At 40.4% G+C, this 21,359-nt stretch overlaps 1 protein-coding gene across 1 annotated transcript in view; it reads right to left on the reverse strand.

Annotated features, from left to right (window-relative positions):
• The window catches only part of LOC108796139 (phosphatidate cytidylyltransferase 1-like), a 65,783-nt gene that overhangs the window by 6,082 nt on the left and 38,342 nt on the right, over positions 1–21,359 (reverse strand). Inside the window, exons 4-7 of the mRNA XM_018567565.1 lie at positions 16,722–16,852; positions 14,328–14,424; positions 8,156–8,253; positions 5,426–5,565 (exon numbers count right to left, since the gene is read on the reverse strand). Coding sequence (XP_018423067.1) covers positions 5,426–5,565; positions 8,156–8,253; positions 14,328–14,424; positions 16,722–16,852 — 466 coding nt within the window. The remainder of the gene's footprint in view (positions 1–5,425; positions 5,566–8,155; positions 8,254–14,327; positions 14,425–16,721; positions 16,853–21,359) is intronic.

Raw genomic sequence — 21,359 nt, forward strand, 5'->3', positions numbered from 1 at the left:
CCCGTTCTCATCGGAGTAGCTGCCCGTGGGCGGTGACTGATCAGGGATACCCCCTTTTTTTTCCTTTTCTGCCTTTCCCCTCCTTTCTAACCACTGCCTTTTTCCCTTTTCTCGTCTTATATCCCCCTTCCCCACTCCGGAACTCGACACCTGGTTATTATTGAATAGCGATTACTGTGTAAACACATATTGTTAAATGGCACCTGCTCGCAAGGCCAAGTGGCAACTAGCTACCGTATACTAAATCCGGAAATTGTTTTTCTTTATGCTTTTGTCATTCAAAACGTCTACCTCTTTATGTTCTTCCATATGTGTTTCTTCTTTTTGTTTTATATTGTAAAAACCGAAAATAAAGAATACTTTAAAAAAAAAAAGAGACTGCTCCATCAGGCTGCAATGCTGGTGGCCGGCTTAAAGTGGCTCTGTGGCTTATAAAAAGTGAACAAAAAAGAAAAAGTAGGTAACAGTGAAAGCATCTATGAGGTTCTGCAAAGTTCTGCCACCTCCTGATGAGAGAGCTTGCTCACCCCTCCTCCTGCCAATAAGGCAGCCCATCGCAGTGATAGGGGCCATAGTAATGTGTGTATGTGTACTTTAACACAGGTAATAGTAAATACTGGGGCAATGAAATCTGCCACAGGCTACAGTAGCTATACTTGTTAGCAACATTATATTTTTTTAAAGCAAAAAAAAAAATACAGCAACCTGCATCTTGTGTTGCATTCACACAAAGATTAATAATCAGTGTGAATTATTTTTTTGCAGCAGTTCAGCTTTATTGGGTTCTCAACTTTACATAAGACAAAGTGTTCCAAATGGGCAAATTTGGTCCCATTTGTTCTGCTAAATATACTAGGGATGCGCCGATACCAGAATACCAAATACTCCCGATACCGGAAAATCCAATATCAGGAAGCTGGGCGGCGAGTTATTACATACCGCCCGGGTTCCTGATTGGCTGGGAAACAGACTCCATGCTCCCTTGTCACCAGGGAGCATGGAGCTGGCTTCCCGGCCAACCAGGAAGCCGGGCGGTGTGTAATGACTCCCTAATGATTTTTATTTTAGACTCCCCGGGGGTCCTCTTGGGCCACTTATGATGAGTGCGCACAGAAGTTACATTGCCTCTGGAATCCAGCTTTATTTTCTGCATGTGCCATAAATGTACAGGGGTAGCCCCACTACAAGGGTTAAGGTCGTTATCCACCCCCCTTTTTTCAGATTGGCCAGAAAGCTGGCTCCATGCTTCCTCATGATGACAAGTGAGCATGGAGCCGGCTTCACGGCTAATCAAGATGCCGGGCGGCGTGTAATGACTCGTTGCCCGGCTTCCTTAATGAGATTTCCGGTATCGATATTAGTTATCAGCGAGTACCGAAAAACAAAATATCTATACTCATACTCTATACCAAAAAAAATGGTATCATTGCATCCCTAAAATATGAAAAAAGAAAATAGCACTGAGCTTCTAACTCAAAAAATATTTCCAAAATGTGAGAAAAATAGTATGAAATGTGAAATTGTCACAAAGTGATACACAATTTTGTGTCATACACAACACCAGTGTTGGAAATGCCGGTGCGGATGATAGTAAGAAAAAGCTCTAGGTCTAATGGTCTAGACAGTCCAGTGGACACAATCCATGTGCAATCTACACCAATTTATTGTCGGATTAAAAACAAAAAGGAGAGGATTTTAATAGATTATATATATATATATATATATATACACACACACACACACATACATACATACACATAGATCCGCCCACCTGATGCATTTCATCAACTGCAGACCGTCGCCTCAGAGGAAGTCAATAATGAAGAAATGCATCAGGTGGGCGGATCTATGCGAGCATTACAATCATAGAGACAGGAGCTCCAGTGGACACAATCCATGTGCAATTGCCTTATTTTAATTTACAAGAGAAGGTGGAAGATGGAGGAATAGTTTTATACAGTTTTGGAAAGATAAGCCAGAGTTGGGAGGAATCTACCCCAATTTATTGCCGGATCAAAAAACTAAAGAGGGTTTGGTTCTATATATCAACAAAGCGCTAATTGTTCATCTGAAATATGGTGAGCAATAGGAGTTGGTGAGTGCAGCCAGATCTTATCTTTGAGCACGGTGGAGATAGGAGAGCACTGGTTCACCAATTGTTTATGCATTCACGGACGTGGTGTTGATTATAAAAGTTGGAAGATATATCCTCACATATTTCAAGGACTTTATATGTATCAAGAAGTAATAGACTTCACATGTGGTTATGTAGATTAAGAGGAAGTTGTACATTTAACACAGGATTTTCTATATGTAAACATTTTATGAGATGTACTAGCACATTCTTTTTTCTATGTTTATTATGGTTTATAGTGTCTAGACTAGGGATGCACAGATACTTTTCGAGTACCAGTGCCGATACTTGGCATTTTCATGAGAACTACCAGGGTTGCAGCGGTTGCAGCTGGGACCTGGCTCTGGCGCTCCACCACTGTCCTGAAATCATTAGTCTGTATTGTTTTAGAAAAACTGTCACATGACAATAAACAAAAATATATCAGTACTCGTACTTGTAAGTACTTGGCAAGTACCAGTACTCGTACTCGCAAAACTGGTATTGGTGCATCCCTTTATTTATAAAAACAAAATCGTACATTAAAACAGAGATGTACTAATCCCAGGAGCTCCGTGTGCTCCTTACAAATGACAGCTGCCTCCTAATTTTTGAATTTTTCTCTAGTGTAGTCTTGGAGCTCAAAAGTATTGGTACATGTACTCGTACTTGTACCAAGTACTGTACTTGGTATCTGTGCAACCCTAGTTTAGACCATTAGACCTAGAGCTTTTTTTTTTACTATCATCAGCACAGGCATTGTGCAACACTGGTGTTGTGTATGACACAAAATTGTGTATCACTTTGTGACAATTTTACATTTCATACTATTTTTCTCACATTTTAGGAATATAATTTTTGAGTTTGAAGGGCAGTGCTATTTTTTTTTTTCGTATTTTGGGTGTACTCACCTATTAAGCACAGCTGCTCTCAGAGTGTTATTTGATTCCTAGCGCAGTTTTTTTCTATCTAACATCCCTAAAATATACTACATGTTTTGTTATATCTGTTTGATAACTTCAAAAAAATACCTGTTGATTCTGCTTTTAGAAATCTTGTAATCTGATCATAGTCAGCGCATGCAGAGAGCGTAGAACGTTAACAGTTAAATTGTTCTTAGCTCTGAGGACTACAGAACCACCCTCCTTTGTGTTATGGAGAAGGGTGGATTACTGTGGTCCTATCATGTTTCTGTTGTCCTGATACAGAAGAGCGAGTGAATGTGGTCATCCTAGGACAGGAAGTGTGTTACCTGCAGAACCACCAGGTCAAAAACAAGAAAAAAAAACCTGAAAAAGGAAAAACAATTATCTCCACAACATCTAAAGATTGCCAAGCTGCAATTGATCAAATTTTTGAGTTTAGATATGCTTTAATGTAACAAGTAAATCATTAAAGAATTGTTAAGCTTGTGCAAGTTACATGGGACATAAAGGGTTAGACCAGTGACAATATTTACTTTCATATTGCAGCAATGAGAGACACTTCTACTCTGAGGACATACTTAATAAAATGACTGCAATATAAACACTTACTGAGAACAATGCGCTTCGTACTTTCTAAATTGCAACTACGTGCATATTAACTGCTGCGAGTGAACACAGTGAAAACTACTTCTAGAATATACACAGAAATCACTTTAATTTTAAAAGAATTACAAACTACAATTGTTTAAGCGAAAATGTCCGAATAATCATATCTGCTTCGGTTCTAAAGAGAATACGAACACTATTCTCCTATGTACTGATATATTTTTCTTTAACAGTGTGCCAGAAAGCTGGGTTTGCATGGAGGATGTCTGTACTTCAAAACAGAACTACATGTCCCATTGTAGTAAAATGAGAATATTGAATAAAGATAACCTTATCATTAAGGTATCATGCGGTTAATGTTTAAGTAAAGTTGTCACAAACCTGAGAAATTTAAATTGAGCATGTAGTACAAACTTCTATAAGCATACTTTATCTTTAGTGAAGACCACATACCAAAACAACTAATAGAGCTAGAGATAGAAGCATCAGAAGTCAAATGCAAATTTAGAATTTCCCTGTCAAGCTCGTCTCCACACTTTCATGCCTCCCAATTGTATTTTTAACATGCAAGGTCCACTGACCAAACCGGGAGGCTTAAAAAGTGGGCCAGGCATTGCCAAGGTCAGCCTTTAATCGAGCCATACATGGCTTGAATCTCAGCAGATTCTTATGAATTGGCCAAAATTTGAGTTGTCAATGGCCCTGTCCACAACACCTTTCAAGTGGAGTTTGGCGAACAAGGTGATGTGGGCAGGGTCTTCCACAGCTCATATTTTGGGCAAAGTTAAGCCATGTATGACCCGATTCAAAGTCGAGCCTGGCTCAACAAACTTTGATTAAATCTAAGGGGGCGGGCAGAAAAAGGATTGACCAAACAGGGACAGCAGCTGCATTGGCTGATAATCGTATATACTGACTACAAAATCCAACAACCAGTAGGGGAGATTTGTCCATTCACACTGTTTAACATGGATTGAAGAATCAAGTGATTTTTATTTCCGTGTATGGTTTGCATATTTGCATATTATTTCTGGGTCTACTGATCATCTTGACATACAGAATATAGCCCAAGTCTCTCATTATTTTTACTTTCATACTCAGTTTGAAGTGGTCAGGTTTGCGACATGATTCCTAATCCATGTTCTCCGTCATTCCCTTTTTAATAAGCCTCCTTTCTCTTTGAAAAAACAAAGTTTAGTTACCACAACAAACTACAACAGGTAAAATTTGGTCAGCAACAATATCAACAAGATTTTTACTTTGTCTATAAAAAGGCATCCATGTGTAAACGGAAACAACGGTTTTGATAAGTTTTATGTTTTTATATCATTTATTAACTTTTTTTTCCACAAACATTTATAACAGAGTGCATTTTTAAGGGCCCATTCACACGTGTGTTACTGCAAGGACATTAATACATGGTGGTGCAATGCGATGCTCTTCATTGTGAATGGCACAACACCACACCTCACAAATGGACATGTATTGCAGTACAGTGTGCGGTAACACAATAACATGCTTTGCAATGCGCTGCCAAAAATTCTATGTGCACTTTTTGGTGTGTTAGACAGACCATTTAAATGGTCTGCCTTAATGCAAGGCAGGGCTAACACATACATGCCCGAACGAAACTTAAAAGTATCAATGGGCCCTAAAATTCAGTCCGCAAAGTTTGCTTGGCTTCCTAAAAAAGGAAGCCCTGCACTACATGGTTTTCTAGCTAATTTAGACATTCTTATTTCTGCTAGGTGATGGGGAGAGGTGCGAGTCCCAGACTTACCTATAACATAAAGTGCAAATGATATGAAGCGATGATATCGAATGAGGAACTGAAGGGACACTTCTCCCTGAACAGAGCTGGCAAAATAGTCCGCCAAGGTCTCTCCATAGAAAAAATAATTAACACCCAAGAGAAAGTACCTGCAATTGAAACAAAACTGCATACAATGAATTATTCATACTTGCATATAAATAAAGTTCACTACAGTCAGAGTAAAAAAAAAAAAATAGATCATTACAGCCGACTCCAAATTGGTATTAAGTAAACCACCAATGAACACAGTTATGTAATTATTAAAGCTCAACTCAGCAGCCACCACCATTTGTAAAAAAAACAAGCCACCCTGCAACTGATCAGTAATACTAACCAGTACATAGGGCAGTGACTCCTATCTTTGCAAGGGATGCATGCACCTGGGTGTGTTGGATGCCTGAGTCCCCTGTTTCTACCAGTACACTGCCAAGTCACTACTGGACACAGTGACATAGCAGCCAGTGGGTGGAATCACAGAATGCAGCGGAAACGCAGGTATCTGCAAGTGTGTCTGATGCAGAATCTTCAGGATGATAGGAGTCACAGCCCACCAGGCTTGTTTTAAACAGTGATTGGAGGGGGATCCGCTTCTTCCCCAGTCACAGTGGCCAATGTTTGACTGTATTGAACCCTGAATTGCTCAGAGTTGAGCGCTTCTGGGTTCATAGTACCTAGAGTAGATCAGCAAAAAGATAAAGAAGTGATTGGGTGGCAATAAAAAGCAATTCTACATAACAGGCAGGTCAGTGAAAAGAATGTAAACTCCTGGCTACTAAAGTGGCCTGGGGTATGTTTACATATGAGTGCTGCCACTGTCATAAATCATTAAGAAAGTAGTATAAAATGCAATTAATATAAAATTACATGTGCAATAAAGTCAAATTGCATATGATTTTGACTTGATATTATGCTCTTGTAATCTCCTGTACAACAGAACTCAGACTGTGAGAGGGAGGGATAGCACTGGGGGCTAGCCAAGTTTCCTGCATGCACTGAACATGCTGACAGGAAGAGAGAGCACACAGATGACTTAATCAGTCTGTTACTGCTCTTTCACTGTCCAATTACAGACTGTGGTGATTAACTGCAGCAGAGAAAAGTCAGGTCCCCAGGCCAGCTGTGCTTTGTAGTAGAGTTGTGTAATTTTCAGCACTAGATCAACAGAAATACATAGTTACATAGTATTTGAGGTTGAATAAAGACACATGTCCATCAAGTCCAACCTAGTGTGTGTGTGTGTGTGTGTGTGTGTGTGTGTGTGTGTATTGGGGTGTAAATACAAATCCTTTGGCAGGTAAAACAGCTCCAATATGTATTTCATTTGTTTGCCTGGAGTTTAAGATTTCATGTTTCCCCATTATGGTCAGCTGGGGTAAGCACAAACTGTTCTAGATTATGCAACAGTGATAAAGACGATTATAATCACATCAAAGAGCACTTTAGAGGCCGTTTCTAAAACAAGCTGGCCCAAAAAATAAAAAAAACACGGCCATGTGATTAAACACACCAATGATTTCTCACAGTAAAACATTAGTTGGCCATGTTTAGTGATTTCTACTGCTGCTTATTTTAAAACAATACCTCGCTATTCTATTAAAATTGAGTTTTACTTTAAAAAGGAGAACTATGGGGTCAGTGCTTTTCCCCATAGTTCTCCTAAGGGTAACGGGAGGACACAAACTAGCGTCCTCCCGCCACCCAAAGCTCAGTAGCTCGCGGTATACTGAGACGCCGCAGCTGGAACGGATCCCGACAATGCTGTCTGGATCCATCCCGCTGCAGGATTGACATCGGCTCTGCCTATGCGCCCCCTCCCCCATCCGTTCCGCCAGTCAGCGCTGGAGGATCGGACAGGAGAGGGGGGGGTTAATCCCTGCAGGGAGCCGTGAGTGACAGTCACGGCTCTCTGCACAGATAGATCGAGAAGTGAGCGAGCGACGGTATTGCTCGCTCACTTCCCGATCTACGGAGCCGACCTGTGACAGTTTCATTGTCACAGGTCGGCTCAGATTATTTAGAACAATGAGATGTTGGAGAGTTGCACGCTGTGCTAGTGACTCTCAGAAAAAAGGCTTGAACCCAGCCTTAATCCAATTACATGTCCTTTCTCTGCCTCCTACAAAATGAAGGCAGTGCCAAGTCTCTTCCAAACAGGAGAAGAAAAACAGGATTTTCATGTAGCCGTTTAAAGTTTGTCTAAATCATACTGTGCTGTGGCCTAATTGGATCTTGAAATGAAAAAAGGGAGCTGGATGAAGCATTCCATTCCTTTAAAGCAGAGTAAAGGGCTTAAAACACATAACTAAGCTAGAGGCCTGTTTTCTGAAGAATAAAATCTGCTGCAGTTTATAAACTAATGACATAATATAAATAGATACTTGTTTGGCCACCACTACTTATTCATCATACTGGGTTTCTTTTTCAAAATACAATAAATTAGAGGTTGCATGACAAATGTAAAGCTGTATAAAGAGGGACAGGGGGATTCGGTTCCAAATAAAAGGCAGTTGGGAGCTATTCACTTATTGAACCCAAGACATCACACTGTTTTACACCCCTATGGTTTGGTAGTTAGAAGCATGATGTTGTTATATTGTTTGCAGAAATTCATCGTTTTTTGTAGTGCATTTATTTTTGACATGTACATAAGAACTGTAGACATTTTACTGTGGTGGAGTATAAAATCGGACTACTTACCAGCTCAGAGATCTGAACCATGGCAACTCATAGGAGCGATATACTTTGTGGCCAATCGAAATGATTTCATGGAAACATTTCACTTGTATAGCAGATACCTGCAACACATTGGGGTAAAAGACAAACACTTTAAACAATGTACAAACTTAAACTGCTGGGACCCGGGTAAGGTCACAAGTATAACCATCTGCGATTTAGATCAGCCCGTGGACTGAGGTGGAAAGTGAATTCCTGTTTAACTTATGACAGTTATTTAGCGCAAATGGTTGTTTTCAACAGGATTAATTAAAGCATTTAAGCAATAAAAAAAAATAAAAAAATGTAATACAATGCAGTTTACCAATCCTTGAAGGTGGTGACTACATTAGTGCCTGGTGATGGCCAGTAACACACTTGCTGTCTTAGGGTGGCTCCACTCTATGGAGGAGCGACAAAGCCACCCTTGGACAGCAGCACAGGCACCCTCTGGGAAGGTTGGCGTTAGATGCACAAGCAGATTTAGATGGCGTTCACTAACAAATTAAAGCAGAATTCCAGCCAACACTTTTTAAGCAGTTAAAGCAACAGTATAGTTTTCCTTCTGAGAAAAGGGTGCTAAGCTGCAATATACCACATTTTTATTTTTAGGTTTAAGGCAAACAAAGTCCCACAAATTTCTTAGCACATTTTGTGTTGGTTATGGACAGTGTTGCGCTGTCTGCGCTTGATCTATATGCAGATGCTTGTTTTTTTTACACAATACTATACGAGAAGCATAGATATGTGTGGCCAATAAACCATCTATTGCCATGCAGACCTCAGGGGCCGAGCCCCTTTCCTTTCCTGTGAAATGCTAGACTGTGTTTCGTTCTGAAATTGAGCAAGGGCTTTAGTCCAAACACCTGGTGCCCAGTCAACAGGAATGAGAGGGCCGTCTATATTCCCTTTTTTTAAAACAGGTTGTGATTTCAGTATAAAACACTGAGTGGTGCTGCACAGACCAGGCCAGTAAAATAGTGTTGGCATCTGAGGTCTGTATTGCAGTAAACCTTTTTGTTGAGTGGAGTGGGACAATGCAAGTCATGAATTTTTAAACTAAAATACAGCTAAACTTTACTGAGTAAACACATTATAGCTTTTAATGTCCTAAGCAATTTCCATGGTGTATGCAGTTTACCCAATAGTGTTCATTATTCAAAATCATTAATGGTTTCATGTGTCAATAAAGCTGGACTCCAGACACATATAAAAAAAAAAGTGTATTTAATAAAAATAATGAAATGTATTTCTAAACACAACTATTGCACCCACATATATATGTTCCCACATATGTATTTATCTGCCCCTCTGACGTTCAATATTAAAGAGAAAATAAATAAGACAACAACCCTTATCCTAAACCAAAGCCAAATTGGAATAAAAACCTCTTAATAAAACATCTGGGATTAATCAGTGAGTAATTAGCTCTAGCTTTACAATTGAAGCCACATTGGTTGGTGATTAGTTAAATAACGGTTATTGCCACTGTGCAATAAAAAACCCAAACTTTTTACTAGGACGTGACATGAAAGTAGACTTAGATGCCCTCTAAAATAGCTGGCCTCAGAGAGCTAAAATGAAAAAGCAGACAAAATCACCAACCAGTGGTCCACGAGAACATTTTGATGGTCCCCGGGCCCCTCTGATGCCGTGCAGGCTGGGCCATCATTGAAGCGGCACGGAGGCTCCGGGGCTGCCTCTCACCGACTCAAGCAGCGGCTGTCACAAGGAATGCACTGCTCTCAGTACAGTCCGGGCTCTGCAGGAGGCGGGGCATCTCATCAGTACCCAGACTGAGCAGGCTGCGGGACATAGAAAAAGTGGGGAGAAGCCAGGTAATAGTGGCTCAGTGTGGGGGAAGGGGGAGGCACGGGGTGGTTGGGGGCAATGCTGAAGCTAGAGGGGGCATGTGCCCCGGGCGCCACCGGCAGGGCCAGTGGCAGATTCAATAGGGGGGGAAACAAAACACACACACATATATATATATATGAGGAAACTAAAAATATGAGAATATATATATATTTTTACTCATATTAGTGGTCCGCAGGATTTAAAATTATGAATTTAGTGGTCCATAAAGTCCGAAAGGGGTTGGCGACCGCTGTGCAAGAGAATAAAGGACTCTTCACATTATTCTTGCCCTGTGATAATTGTCCTGCATATTATTCTTGTCTAAAGTATTTGTTGGTACTCAAGGTAACCGGTTCATAAAAATAGGTAATAATTGCAAAACTCAGAGTAAATAGTACAATTTAAAACACTTGAACCAAAAAAAAGGTACCTTCTGAAAACCTGCTCTAACAACGATACCCCTATGTATTATAAACTTGTCTACTATGCTTACCAAAGTGCTGTATGCCCTCAACTAGAAACAAAGTATCTGTAAAGCATCCACCATAAAGCTCGGTTAGGATAAAAGAGTGCGTACACAGTAACGGATTGCTGACACTGCAAATTATTATTTTTATCTGCTCTCCTGAAACTGGATTGCTGGTGCATAATCCTTTAGGTGTCTTTCCCATTGTGGTCTGTGATGTCTGGAAAGGAGTTACAAGCATCCTGTATAAAGACACAGCATGCTTTTGGCCAGAAAGGGGGTGAAATGAAAAAAAGTGCCTGCGAGTTCACTACACACTGTAGGGCTTCCCAGCTGTCAATCTAAGCATTTTGGAGAGAAAACCCTTCCCTTCCTCAGAATTGGACATTGTGGGGACCCCTGACTCTCTTCTATATAAATGTTTCTAGTTACCGCTTCCTTTCCTTAAAGAGCAGACCTACCTACAGTGTTAATAAAAACATTTTTTTTTTTAAACCTAAAAATACTAAAAGCACACATACAGACAACGTAATCATGATCGCTTCAAACCCAAAACCATCAGAACATTACTAAGAGTGATTCAGGACAAGAAGAACCTCCAAAAACTCAACAGGATGTGACTAGAGACTATCGGAAGATAACAATTTTTAGAGGGCGGTCACAAATACAGAAGAAGCAAGAGGAGGGGACGGAGAGAAGGTCACCACTCCAAATAAAAAGCAAAACAGACAGTCACCACAACAAGCATATTCAACTTAAGCACACACAAAGTGACAGAAGCAGAAAGTTATTAAACAAAAGGTTCTAAAAGGCAAAATGGCTGAATCCAGGTTTTTCTGAGGCCCTAGTAATCTTGGGACTAGAAAGACTTAAAAGGGGTTCTAAACCCTCCATTATTTTGCCTATATCTACTGCTATCAAGCAGTAGATACATGCAAAAAGTTTTGTTTGTTTTTTTAACGATTTAACAGCGGTTTAAACTTACCTTGTTTTCGCTGCGCGCTCCCGCCCGAGAATCCGAAACCGTTAATGCGGCCGCAAAGCATCTTGGGGCGGGCGCATGCGCAGTTTGGATTCTCGGCCGGGAGATGAGCAGAGACGCAAGGTAAGTCTATGGGTGCGTGCACCCGCATGCAGACACCGCGGGATCGGAAGTGCCTGCAAGTAGAGAGGAGTCAGCGCTGGATCGGACTACCGCCGCACCGTTGGAGGGACAGATGAAAACATCAGGAAAGAAGATCGGATTAAGAAACATTATTTAAGGTAAGTGCTGACATTAACATTGGGGGGCGGGCAAAAAAAATTATCCTTTGTCACTTTAAGACTCAAATCTGAGGATTGTGTTTCTCTTGTTAACATCAGTAAAGGTGCCCACACACCTGGCGATAATCGTACGATAATCGCTGGAAATCCCGCGATCGGACGATTATCGCAAGGTTTGTGGAATGCCACACACCCGCCAACAATCGTACGATTCTCGGCGGGTTTTCGAACATGTTCCTAAGATAAAAGTCGTGCGACCTTACAGTAGCAGAGGTCGCACGACTTTTCTCTTAGGAACATGTTCGAAAACCCGCCGAGAATCGTACGATTGTTGGCGGGTGTGTGGCATGTTCGTAAGATAAATGCCGCACGGGCCGGTGTGCGCAAGTGCACACTGCCCGTTCAGCATTGAAACTAAAAACAAGCTCAGTCATGAAGGGGTTAAAAAGGTTTAGTATGAAAGAAAATAACCATCAAGGTATGAAAAGGTGTAACCTTTCTTTGTTCACATACAACAAGGAATAACAATAACATAAAGAACTGAAGTGACTTTGGAGCAACTCTGATATATTTATGTATCACACCCCTTGTGTCCTAGATCTGCCGATGTTAGTGTGTATAGGAACATGAGCATGATTCCCAGTCTATAGAAACAATTAAGTATTTTATTATAACAAGTACCTTAAAATAACTTTGAGGCATAAAAAGAAACTTTCGGAGTTCAACAATATAAAGCGTTCCTTTAGAATGCAGGTGTATTAATTAGCACACAGACCATTGCCGGGGTCAACCTATATGAGCGTCTTTAAATCACAAGACTTTATCTACACTGATTACACATTAAAAACTACTAGTGTGTTCTCCGATTGGATGAATTGGAGAGGAGGGGTGGATGAGATGACAATCTCTACCTTGTCAAATCAAAAAAAAAAAACCTTGTATTCATTGCAAACAAAAATACTAAATTGGTGGTGGTGCCAAACGAATTATCCTCTGTGCTCAGTGTGTAGCCATCACTGTATGTAGTGCACTGCTGACTAGTCAGATCAGTATTCCCAGCAGCCCTCTGGAGATCAAATATGGATACTTACATTGAGCCAAGCTGAGCAAATTAAGTATTCATAAAAGTCCCCCTTTAAATAAAATTGTATGCAAATTCTGGGTTGGGTGTATGTACATATCCCATGTTCAGTAAGATGGTGGAAAGAGCAATAGTAAAGTGCACATTGCCTCATAGTAACTGAAATGATTATCTAGCTACAAAACTAAAATAAACTATACATATGATCATTGCTTTATGAACTGACATAAGTCTGGACACACATACACTAAGATTTTAATTGGCCAGTTTGTCAAAATGTTTTTTCACATGACTCCATCCTAATCGATGGCTTCAAATACAATTAACTTGGATGACTCCTTTGCTATGTACTCGACAGTAAACATTACTGCTGGTTTGACAAATCAGAACCTTCCCTGTGCTGATAGCTTACTTCAACTAAATGTATTAGAAAAACAAGGAGACATTTGTATTACCCGGGGTTGCCACACTGTATGTTGGGCTCAGCATGAGGCTTCAGAACTGGGTGTGAATTTGACAATGATCAAAGTGATATTGTGTTGTCTGAGAGCCTCATGTCATGTGCAGGGCTTCCAAACACAATCTTTGTAAATAATGCAATTAAGATCAACAGAAATATTTGCAGACTTCCTGTACAGGGTACATCCATACTCTTGACTCCTTCCAGACTACTCTCCAGTCATAGGAATCTTAGCATAACACTGCAGGTAAGCTATGTTGAGATGGACACACATACAGACCTTAGCTATAACTACATCCACTATGTATATACTATATAGGGCAACATGCAAAATAGATGAAGTGCACTGTTTAGCAAGCACAGCATACCCCATTGGCATCAGTATTGGATGCTTGGAACTACAAATCCCAGCTGGCCCAAATGCCTCCTGTCTCTGCAATACTAAAGACATTGGAACACTATAATTCCATATTGCCGATGGCTGTATTACTTGAAGTCTCAGCACGCAGTATTTGGATTTCAGTTTGACATACAGGTATATGGCTCCTGCCTCTGTTGAAAGATATGTCCTAGCATACTAGATTTGCATTGCTCCAGGCTCTGCAGAAATAAAACTGCCTCCTTTTAAATGGCACGCAGCACAATTATTAACAAAACACTTAAATTAATTAACTGTTTATACAAAATACATAAAAGCACCATACACTAGTAATGTGTGTTATTGTTTTCCTTTATCTTCATTTCTACTGTTGTCACAATAGGCAAACGTCTGCTACGGTCAGTAATAGTAATGCCCCCCCTCAGCTCCTCACCAAGGGAAAAAGGTATCAAAATTGGTGATTTATATTACTAGTAATCACCATGGTTTCCTTTAATAAGCTAACTTCCAAGCGTCACTACTAAATACGGCTTTCCTCAGGTCAGGTACAACAGGAGTCTTTTTAACCATTTATAAACATGAGAAGCATGGATAGTATGGATGGGGAACGTGAACTTTAGTAGGAGAATGAGTACAGAAGGTTTTTGAGCTTACCAAAATAATTAACATCAGAGGTCCCATATATATAAGAAGAAAAAACAATGAGATCATTGTTAAACTGAAAATTCCACGGATCCACCAGTTTTTCCATCTGAAAAATAAAAACATTTTTACAACAATTAGCATTATTAAAGCATTTACAACAGATATGTAACATATTGCAGCTCATCAGTCCTTAGATGTGCTGGCTGCACTATTTTCTTTTTCCAGGCTTTCCCCTACCTGGTGATCCTGTCAGCAACACTCTTCCTGTCCTAGGGTGATAATGCGCTCTTATTTATTTCTGTACTTATGGAGCAGCAATGTTCTCACCCTAGGACAAGGCTACATTCCCCTCTTCTCATCTCAGTTACATAGTGGGGAGATGTTCTAGAGTTCACAGAGAGACAATGGAACTGATAACAGTCCGCAGACGCACAGAGCACCAGATGTTCTAGCCAACTAGATTTCTGGCGGAAACAGGAATTTGTTTTTTGCATTTGTCAAACAGATAAAAAGAAAATCTTTCAATGGGATAGTCACCAGACTGGAGCAAATAAGAGAAGTTAGGCAAATAGATGAAAGGGTACATGTACTCTAAGTTCCACAAATATATATCGACAACAAAGATTATGGCACATAAAACATTAACGCACAAAAAGTATTTTCTTTTATGGTTTGCTAAAAAAAAATGTGGGCTAAAACTTTTGCTGAGTGCACCAGCCTTAAAGATTTAATAATAGGAAGTCCCCTGCCCACCAAATGTAGTGATCAGGTGGTGCCCTCATGGAACAAACAGTAGGAGGATGTCACCAGTACACAATGGCTTTACTGCAGTGATTGTTCAATCAGCAATAAAAGTTCCAGTGATTGGGGAGGTTGGGTTTAATCTGGTAGTTACATTTAGTTAAATGTTTTTACCCCTTGCTACCCCAATCCTGCTGTAGGGACTTACCTTAAATGATGCCTCTTGATTCGATCATCTTCTTCCTTACTGTCCTTTTCAGCTGTCCCCCCAGTGCAGGTGCGGGTCTCCGATCCAGCACTCACTCCTCTGTCCTCCTCTTCTCTGATGTCCCACAGAGTCTGTGCGGGTGCACGCTGCTCCATAGACTTACCTTGCGTCTCTCCTCGTCTCCTGGCCAAACATCTGAACTGCGCATGCGCCTGCCCCAAGATCCTTCGCGGCCGCCTGAGACTCTTCAGATGTTCGGACGGGAGCGTGCAGTGGAGACACAGGTAAGTTTAAAGCCTTTTTAAAAGTCTGGGTTTTTAAAAAAAATGTTTTTGCATATATCTATTGCTTGCTAGCAGTACATGTATGCAAAAACTGCTGAGGGTTAATTAACCCTTTAAGCCCTTGTAACACTTCTTAATGAAGGGTACCCCTGAAACATTGCACCTTTTCTTGCCAATGCAAAAATAGCACTACATTGAAGTAAAGCATTTGAGACTTGGTACGCTCCTATTTCAGCAATACAAGATGCCTACATGGCTGTTACGTTATTTTTTTTACATTGTAGCCCTAGTCTATACCACCAACACATATTCACTGTTACTGTACCAACTGTCAAGAGTTAATAAAACTAGTTAATGTTCAAACATTAAAAAAAAACCTTCTTATGTTTTTTTGCAACTGAATTACAAGTGACAACATTTACCTTAAGTCCTGTACATCTCTGTAGAACGTTAAAATAACGTATCTTTAAAATGGCTGGCTATGTAATGTCAAAATTTGAGGGGACCGACCCTATTCTTGTATTGTAGTTTGTTCTAAAATTCCAGCATTTGGAATTAGAAACTCAGTGGAGTGGGGTTTCAAATGAACACGGTAATATTGCACCCGCGACTAGAGTTACAGTGCAAGTTCTGAAACTGTAACAGGGCATATGATAAACACCTCGGGATGTGTCTTTCAGGCTTTGGAATGAGGCTAAGGACTCACTCACATGTAAAAGAAAAAACACAGGGCAAACATTATCTACACTCTCCTTGAGCAGCGGAAGCCATCCAACTCCCTGTCTGCATAAGCGGCACCCGGGATATACACAGAACTGCAGGACAAGGCATATAAAAAATACATGGGGTTCTGTCTTTCAGCATAAAAAACAAAAGTCCATGAACCTATCACACTCCTGACCGCTTGTTACACAAAAGACAGCATGGGTGCTGCGGTAGTCAACCAATACATGCACAGGTAGAAACAGGGACACCGGCACTCTAAATGCAATTCAAATACGTCCATTTTTTTTTGGGTACAGCATATTGCACTGATGCAAAGCACCCACATCAATAAATAGATGTATTTGAATTGCATTTGGAGTGTCGGTGTCCCTGTTCCTACCTGTCTTTCAGCATGTCGGATGAAAGCAAAAAAAAACACATAACATGTAAAAGAAACCTCATTACCTGGATGACAAGCCAGACAGAGCATTGTTGAGCACTTTTGGCGTGCTGTCGGCAGTTGATGGAACATCTGGAGCATCTGTTTCAAATGCAGAGTCTCCATCTACCTCTGCATATTTCTCCTCTGCCGTTTCCTGTGGAATCAGAATTGTGGCTTAATAAGATAACACAATGCCATAATAAATGAAGAGTATAAATAATCACGCATCTGCATTGGCACATATGGTGCTACCGCTGAATATAACATTATAAAACACAAAGCTGAACTTCGTGTACACATAAAATTCCACCATTTTACCTATTCAATTTCTAAAAATAGATTTTAAAATACAGCTAGTATCCCAAACATACCTGACCCTGCTTTATATCAGTTTTCTGTTATACCCTGCTCAGTAGGACCCAAAGTTTGAGAAGCCAATTAGCTTCTACTGTACTGCTCAATTATATTAATCTAAAGTTGTAAGCTTGCTGATAGAAGGAGAGAACATATCTGATGCTGTCACTGTCTATGAAGCGTGTGGTCTGCGACTAAGCTGTGTGCTTAAAATGTATGGAAACCCCAACAACGAACTTGTCTTATTTGTTCCCTTTCGGTCTGCTTAATATATTATATCTGTTCATTAAGAAAATTTGAAGCAAAATGTCAGAAAAGCCATGCAAAAGACAAACAACAATGGCTGTATAACACACACACACACACACACACACAAATGAATGCAGCTGTGTTCTTAACCCCTTTACGACCCCTGGTGGGATAATCCTGTCATAAATTCTGAAGGGGTTAAACAGACAAGCCACCGGGACTCAAAATTGTGTTCATAAATTGCAGAGCTGGTGGCTGGCTTTACAGTAGAAGCGATTCTGGCGGCTCAGCTGTCGCCAGATCAATTCTGCGATCTGGTAAACGGGCCGCGCCTACTCGCCATGTTTCCCGGGCTACGCTGCCCCATCCTACGGGCCCGGGACTGACATCTCAGGTGTCGGTGGGAAGCTGGGGAGGAGGCGGGTGAAAGTCTATTCACTGATCTCCTCCTTGTTCTATGGGACCGGGAGCGACGCGTATTACATCACTTCTGGTCCCATAGTTGTCAGTGCTGCGCTCCTGAAGCCCAGCAATAAGCTATTTAAATTAGCAACTGAAGTACAGAAGGCACTTAGAGTGGAAAGGTGATACTAGGGGTCTTTTGGACCCCCAGTATCACCTTAAAGAGGACATGTCATCACCAACATGCTATCACATGGGGGACTTGTAAGCCCCTCTATGCGATAGCAAGTCCCTTGCGAGTTGTCACGTAAACACACATCGGATGCGTCTATGCACGGAAACGACGATCACGCCGCACATGTCAGTTAGAGCAATAATTCTAGGGCCAATATTTACATGCATCTCTAAACTGACGACCTGTAGGTGCTTTTAAAGCGTCGTCTATGGACATTTTGGGGTACTGAATACTGTCGCAGTTTTCAAATACGCACACAATTTTTAACCTGGGCATATTGGGTATCTATTTACTCGTCACCTCATCTTTCATATTTTACAAAAATGGTTTAAATGTAGTGTTTGGGGGCACTAAATTTTACTTAAAGTGCATTTTTACTAACTTTTTGGGTTTGATCATAAGTTGCGCTAATGTTGTGCAACATACAAATTTGCAACTGCCACCATTTGATTCTATAGGGTCTTGGCTTTCAGAAAATATATAATGTTTGGGGGTTAAGTAATTTTCAGGCCTAAAATGTGGATTATAACATGTAAACAAAAAAATGAAAAAGGCCTTTGTTCTTAATACATCATGAATGGATGAAGGGCCACACATGAAACCCACTTTAGAACGTGGCCTGAACTGATAGCTAGGCACAGCATCGGTCTTCCAGCATCAGTCTTGAGCTGATTCTACCTCAAATGACTTACCCTTCTATGGTCGAAACACTGGGGTTTTTTTAAGCAGTATGCCATGGAAAAATTCCTTTGTTTGTTTTCATGCTGTGAATACTTTGTTAAAAATACCCTTTAGCTTGTTAAATATAAGACTTTCATCACCAAGAACCTTTCCAGAAAAACACATGGTGGGCACCCTACTCCATTCTGCAAGCTTTAGTAAAGCCAACAGAGATAAAACCTCAGTTGAATTTTCTTTTAGTAGTAGACATTTCCACCTAGCGACAGGCCTACTTACCTCACAACCTTGTCTGGGTAAACACACACACACATTTGCTCAGTACAATTACCAGTTTCTATGCCTGCACTACGGTTTCTAATGAAAATAATAGGAGTTAAGTAAAAATGGCTGAGGTTTATTTTGCTGCTCCAAGAGGAAGACCATGAAATGTCACCTCCTTCAGAAGACTGCATTTCAGATATGCATAAATGTCCATAGTAGTAAAAAGATGCATCATTAATATACCTACATGTGAACTGTTTTACCTATCTAATCACCGGTCAGTGCTGTTTAACCCCTCTGTATGCACCAATGCCCTGGACGTTACTCCACTACCTCCTGTGTCACCTGCCTGCTCACTGGTCAGGAAAGCATGCCGTGATAGAGATGTGGTACTGAAAGCTACATAGCAACCATGCAGGTTGTGATTGCAGTTTCCGGTATAAAGCAACCCAATGTCTGAGGACTGGAGTGCTCTGCAAAAAAAAAAAGCTAGGGGGGGGGGGGGGTTAATTTTATCCAAATACAAAACCTTTTAAAAGTGTTACACCACCCCAGAGGTATGCTTTAAATGTCATGCAACTTTATTAATGTCTACAACAGGCGCCTTCATCACTCTCCCCCTAGGATAAAGGCCCAACACCATTATAATTGATAGGCAACATCTTTACACACCATCAGCCCAAATGACATTTAACAAGTCCAGCTTTTTATAAGATCTACCAGCCAAACTTCACTCAGGTGGTACGAAGAATTATTTTCCTATAACCTACTTGACCATTGGGATGTGTGTCATTAAACCATTTACAGTCACAGAGTGGTAACGAGTATCTGCATTCCATTATCATATTTACAGTATATCACAGATGGACATTTAAAGTGTATGTATAGCGAAAAGAAGGAGCCCTGTCACGTTTTTATTGTTGTCCGTGTCCCTGCTAGGGGGATTAATTCTCTTTCTATTGGCTCCATTGTTGTCGAGACAGAAAGTGATTGCAAATTCATATTTTGGAGATTTTACCAGAACAGGAAATCTTCTAAAGGCAACATCTATACCATTGGCAACTGTTTAGTATTGGAATTCCACTCAGTGGTGTTAATTTATAAAGCCTTTGCACAGTGGACAGCTCTGCGAATGAGATTCTAAGTGCATTATGACCTCTAGATGGAGCAGAGGAGCATGGGAATTTCCTATGCTCCTCGGCTCCATCTAGTGGCCATAATGTGCTATAAATCTCATTTGCAGAGCTGTTCGCTATGTGAACCCTTTATAAATGAAACCCTTAGTGTAGCATTTCTCACTACCTTTTGTGCAGAAGATTTTGTACTTTCCACTATGCCTATGCCCTGATTTTGGCGTGGTAATACAGTTTGTTTTTTATTCGGATAGTGTGGTATTGGAGCTTGCCACTAAGCCCTGGCCCCACACACTGTTTCTGGCCCACTGCTATGATGTGCAGCCTCACTGGCCAGTAAAAACATGCAGGTGGCAGGAAGGAGGCAAGCTGTGGTACTAACAGTGTCATTTTTTATTAATTTGACATTTCAATGGTGCTTATCATTTTTAAATTTCATTGCTGCAGAAAATTCCTGAGCACAAAAGATTTCTGATAAATACCAATGAAAACAAAAAAGCACCGTTACCGTGATCTTTGCACCGAATCCCAGGAAGACATAGTAACGTGCAGCAGAAGAACTCCGCATTAACAAAGCCTTGCTTGCAGACAACTGTCTTAAAAGACTTGTTTTACAGTATGAGCTCAGCTTGCCATTACACCGAAGGCATTTGAAAAACAATACCCTCCAATCAAGACAGTCTGATTAAAACTTAAGAGCTCCTATGCATTAGAAGATCAAGTTCAGATTCTAGTTCGACCCGTGCAAATATCAAGTTCAAAGCTAAAACTGCTGAAGAATAAACCTTACCCTGATCACATGACTCAAGGTCAACAGGCAGGCCATGGGTGGATAAATATCTGCCAGTCTATCATGTCATCATTTTTTTATTTAACCTTTTTTGCCCTATTTACAAAATACCACAGCTATTTATTTTACTGGAATGTCACTGCCTTTTGTTCCTGCATTATTATTATTATTATGGTGAATTCAATTTTTCTAATCAGACAATTTATTTATTTGTCTTTACCTCCCACAATTCAGCTATTGTTTCACCATTATTCAGTTTCAGTGACTATAAAATTATTTTCATAGCAATGTCAAAAGTAACAATAATATTTTCTATAAATACGACTACACAACATGATTACCTTTTGCCATCTCCTTATCTCATTGCCCTCCAGGTGCACAAATCTTCCTTTATAGCTCATTATAAAACTTCAGGAGCTGCTATATCTAAACTAAAGGGGTTATTCATTATTTTTTTTTATAGCACTGAAATGTGTTCATCAAATGTTCAAGACTTCAAAGCCATTGGAGTACAATTTAAAATAATGAGAAAAGAAAAAAAAAAAAAACACATGCT

This window comes from Nanorana parkeri, unplaced genomic scaffold (assembly GCF_000935625.1).
Source record: "Nanorana parkeri isolate BGI_ZX_2015 unplaced genomic scaffold, ASM93562v1 scaffold1064, whole genome shotgun sequence".
In the NCBI taxonomy this organism is placed as follows: Eukaryota; Metazoa; Chordata; class Amphibia; order Anura; family Dicroglossidae; genus Nanorana; species Nanorana parkeri.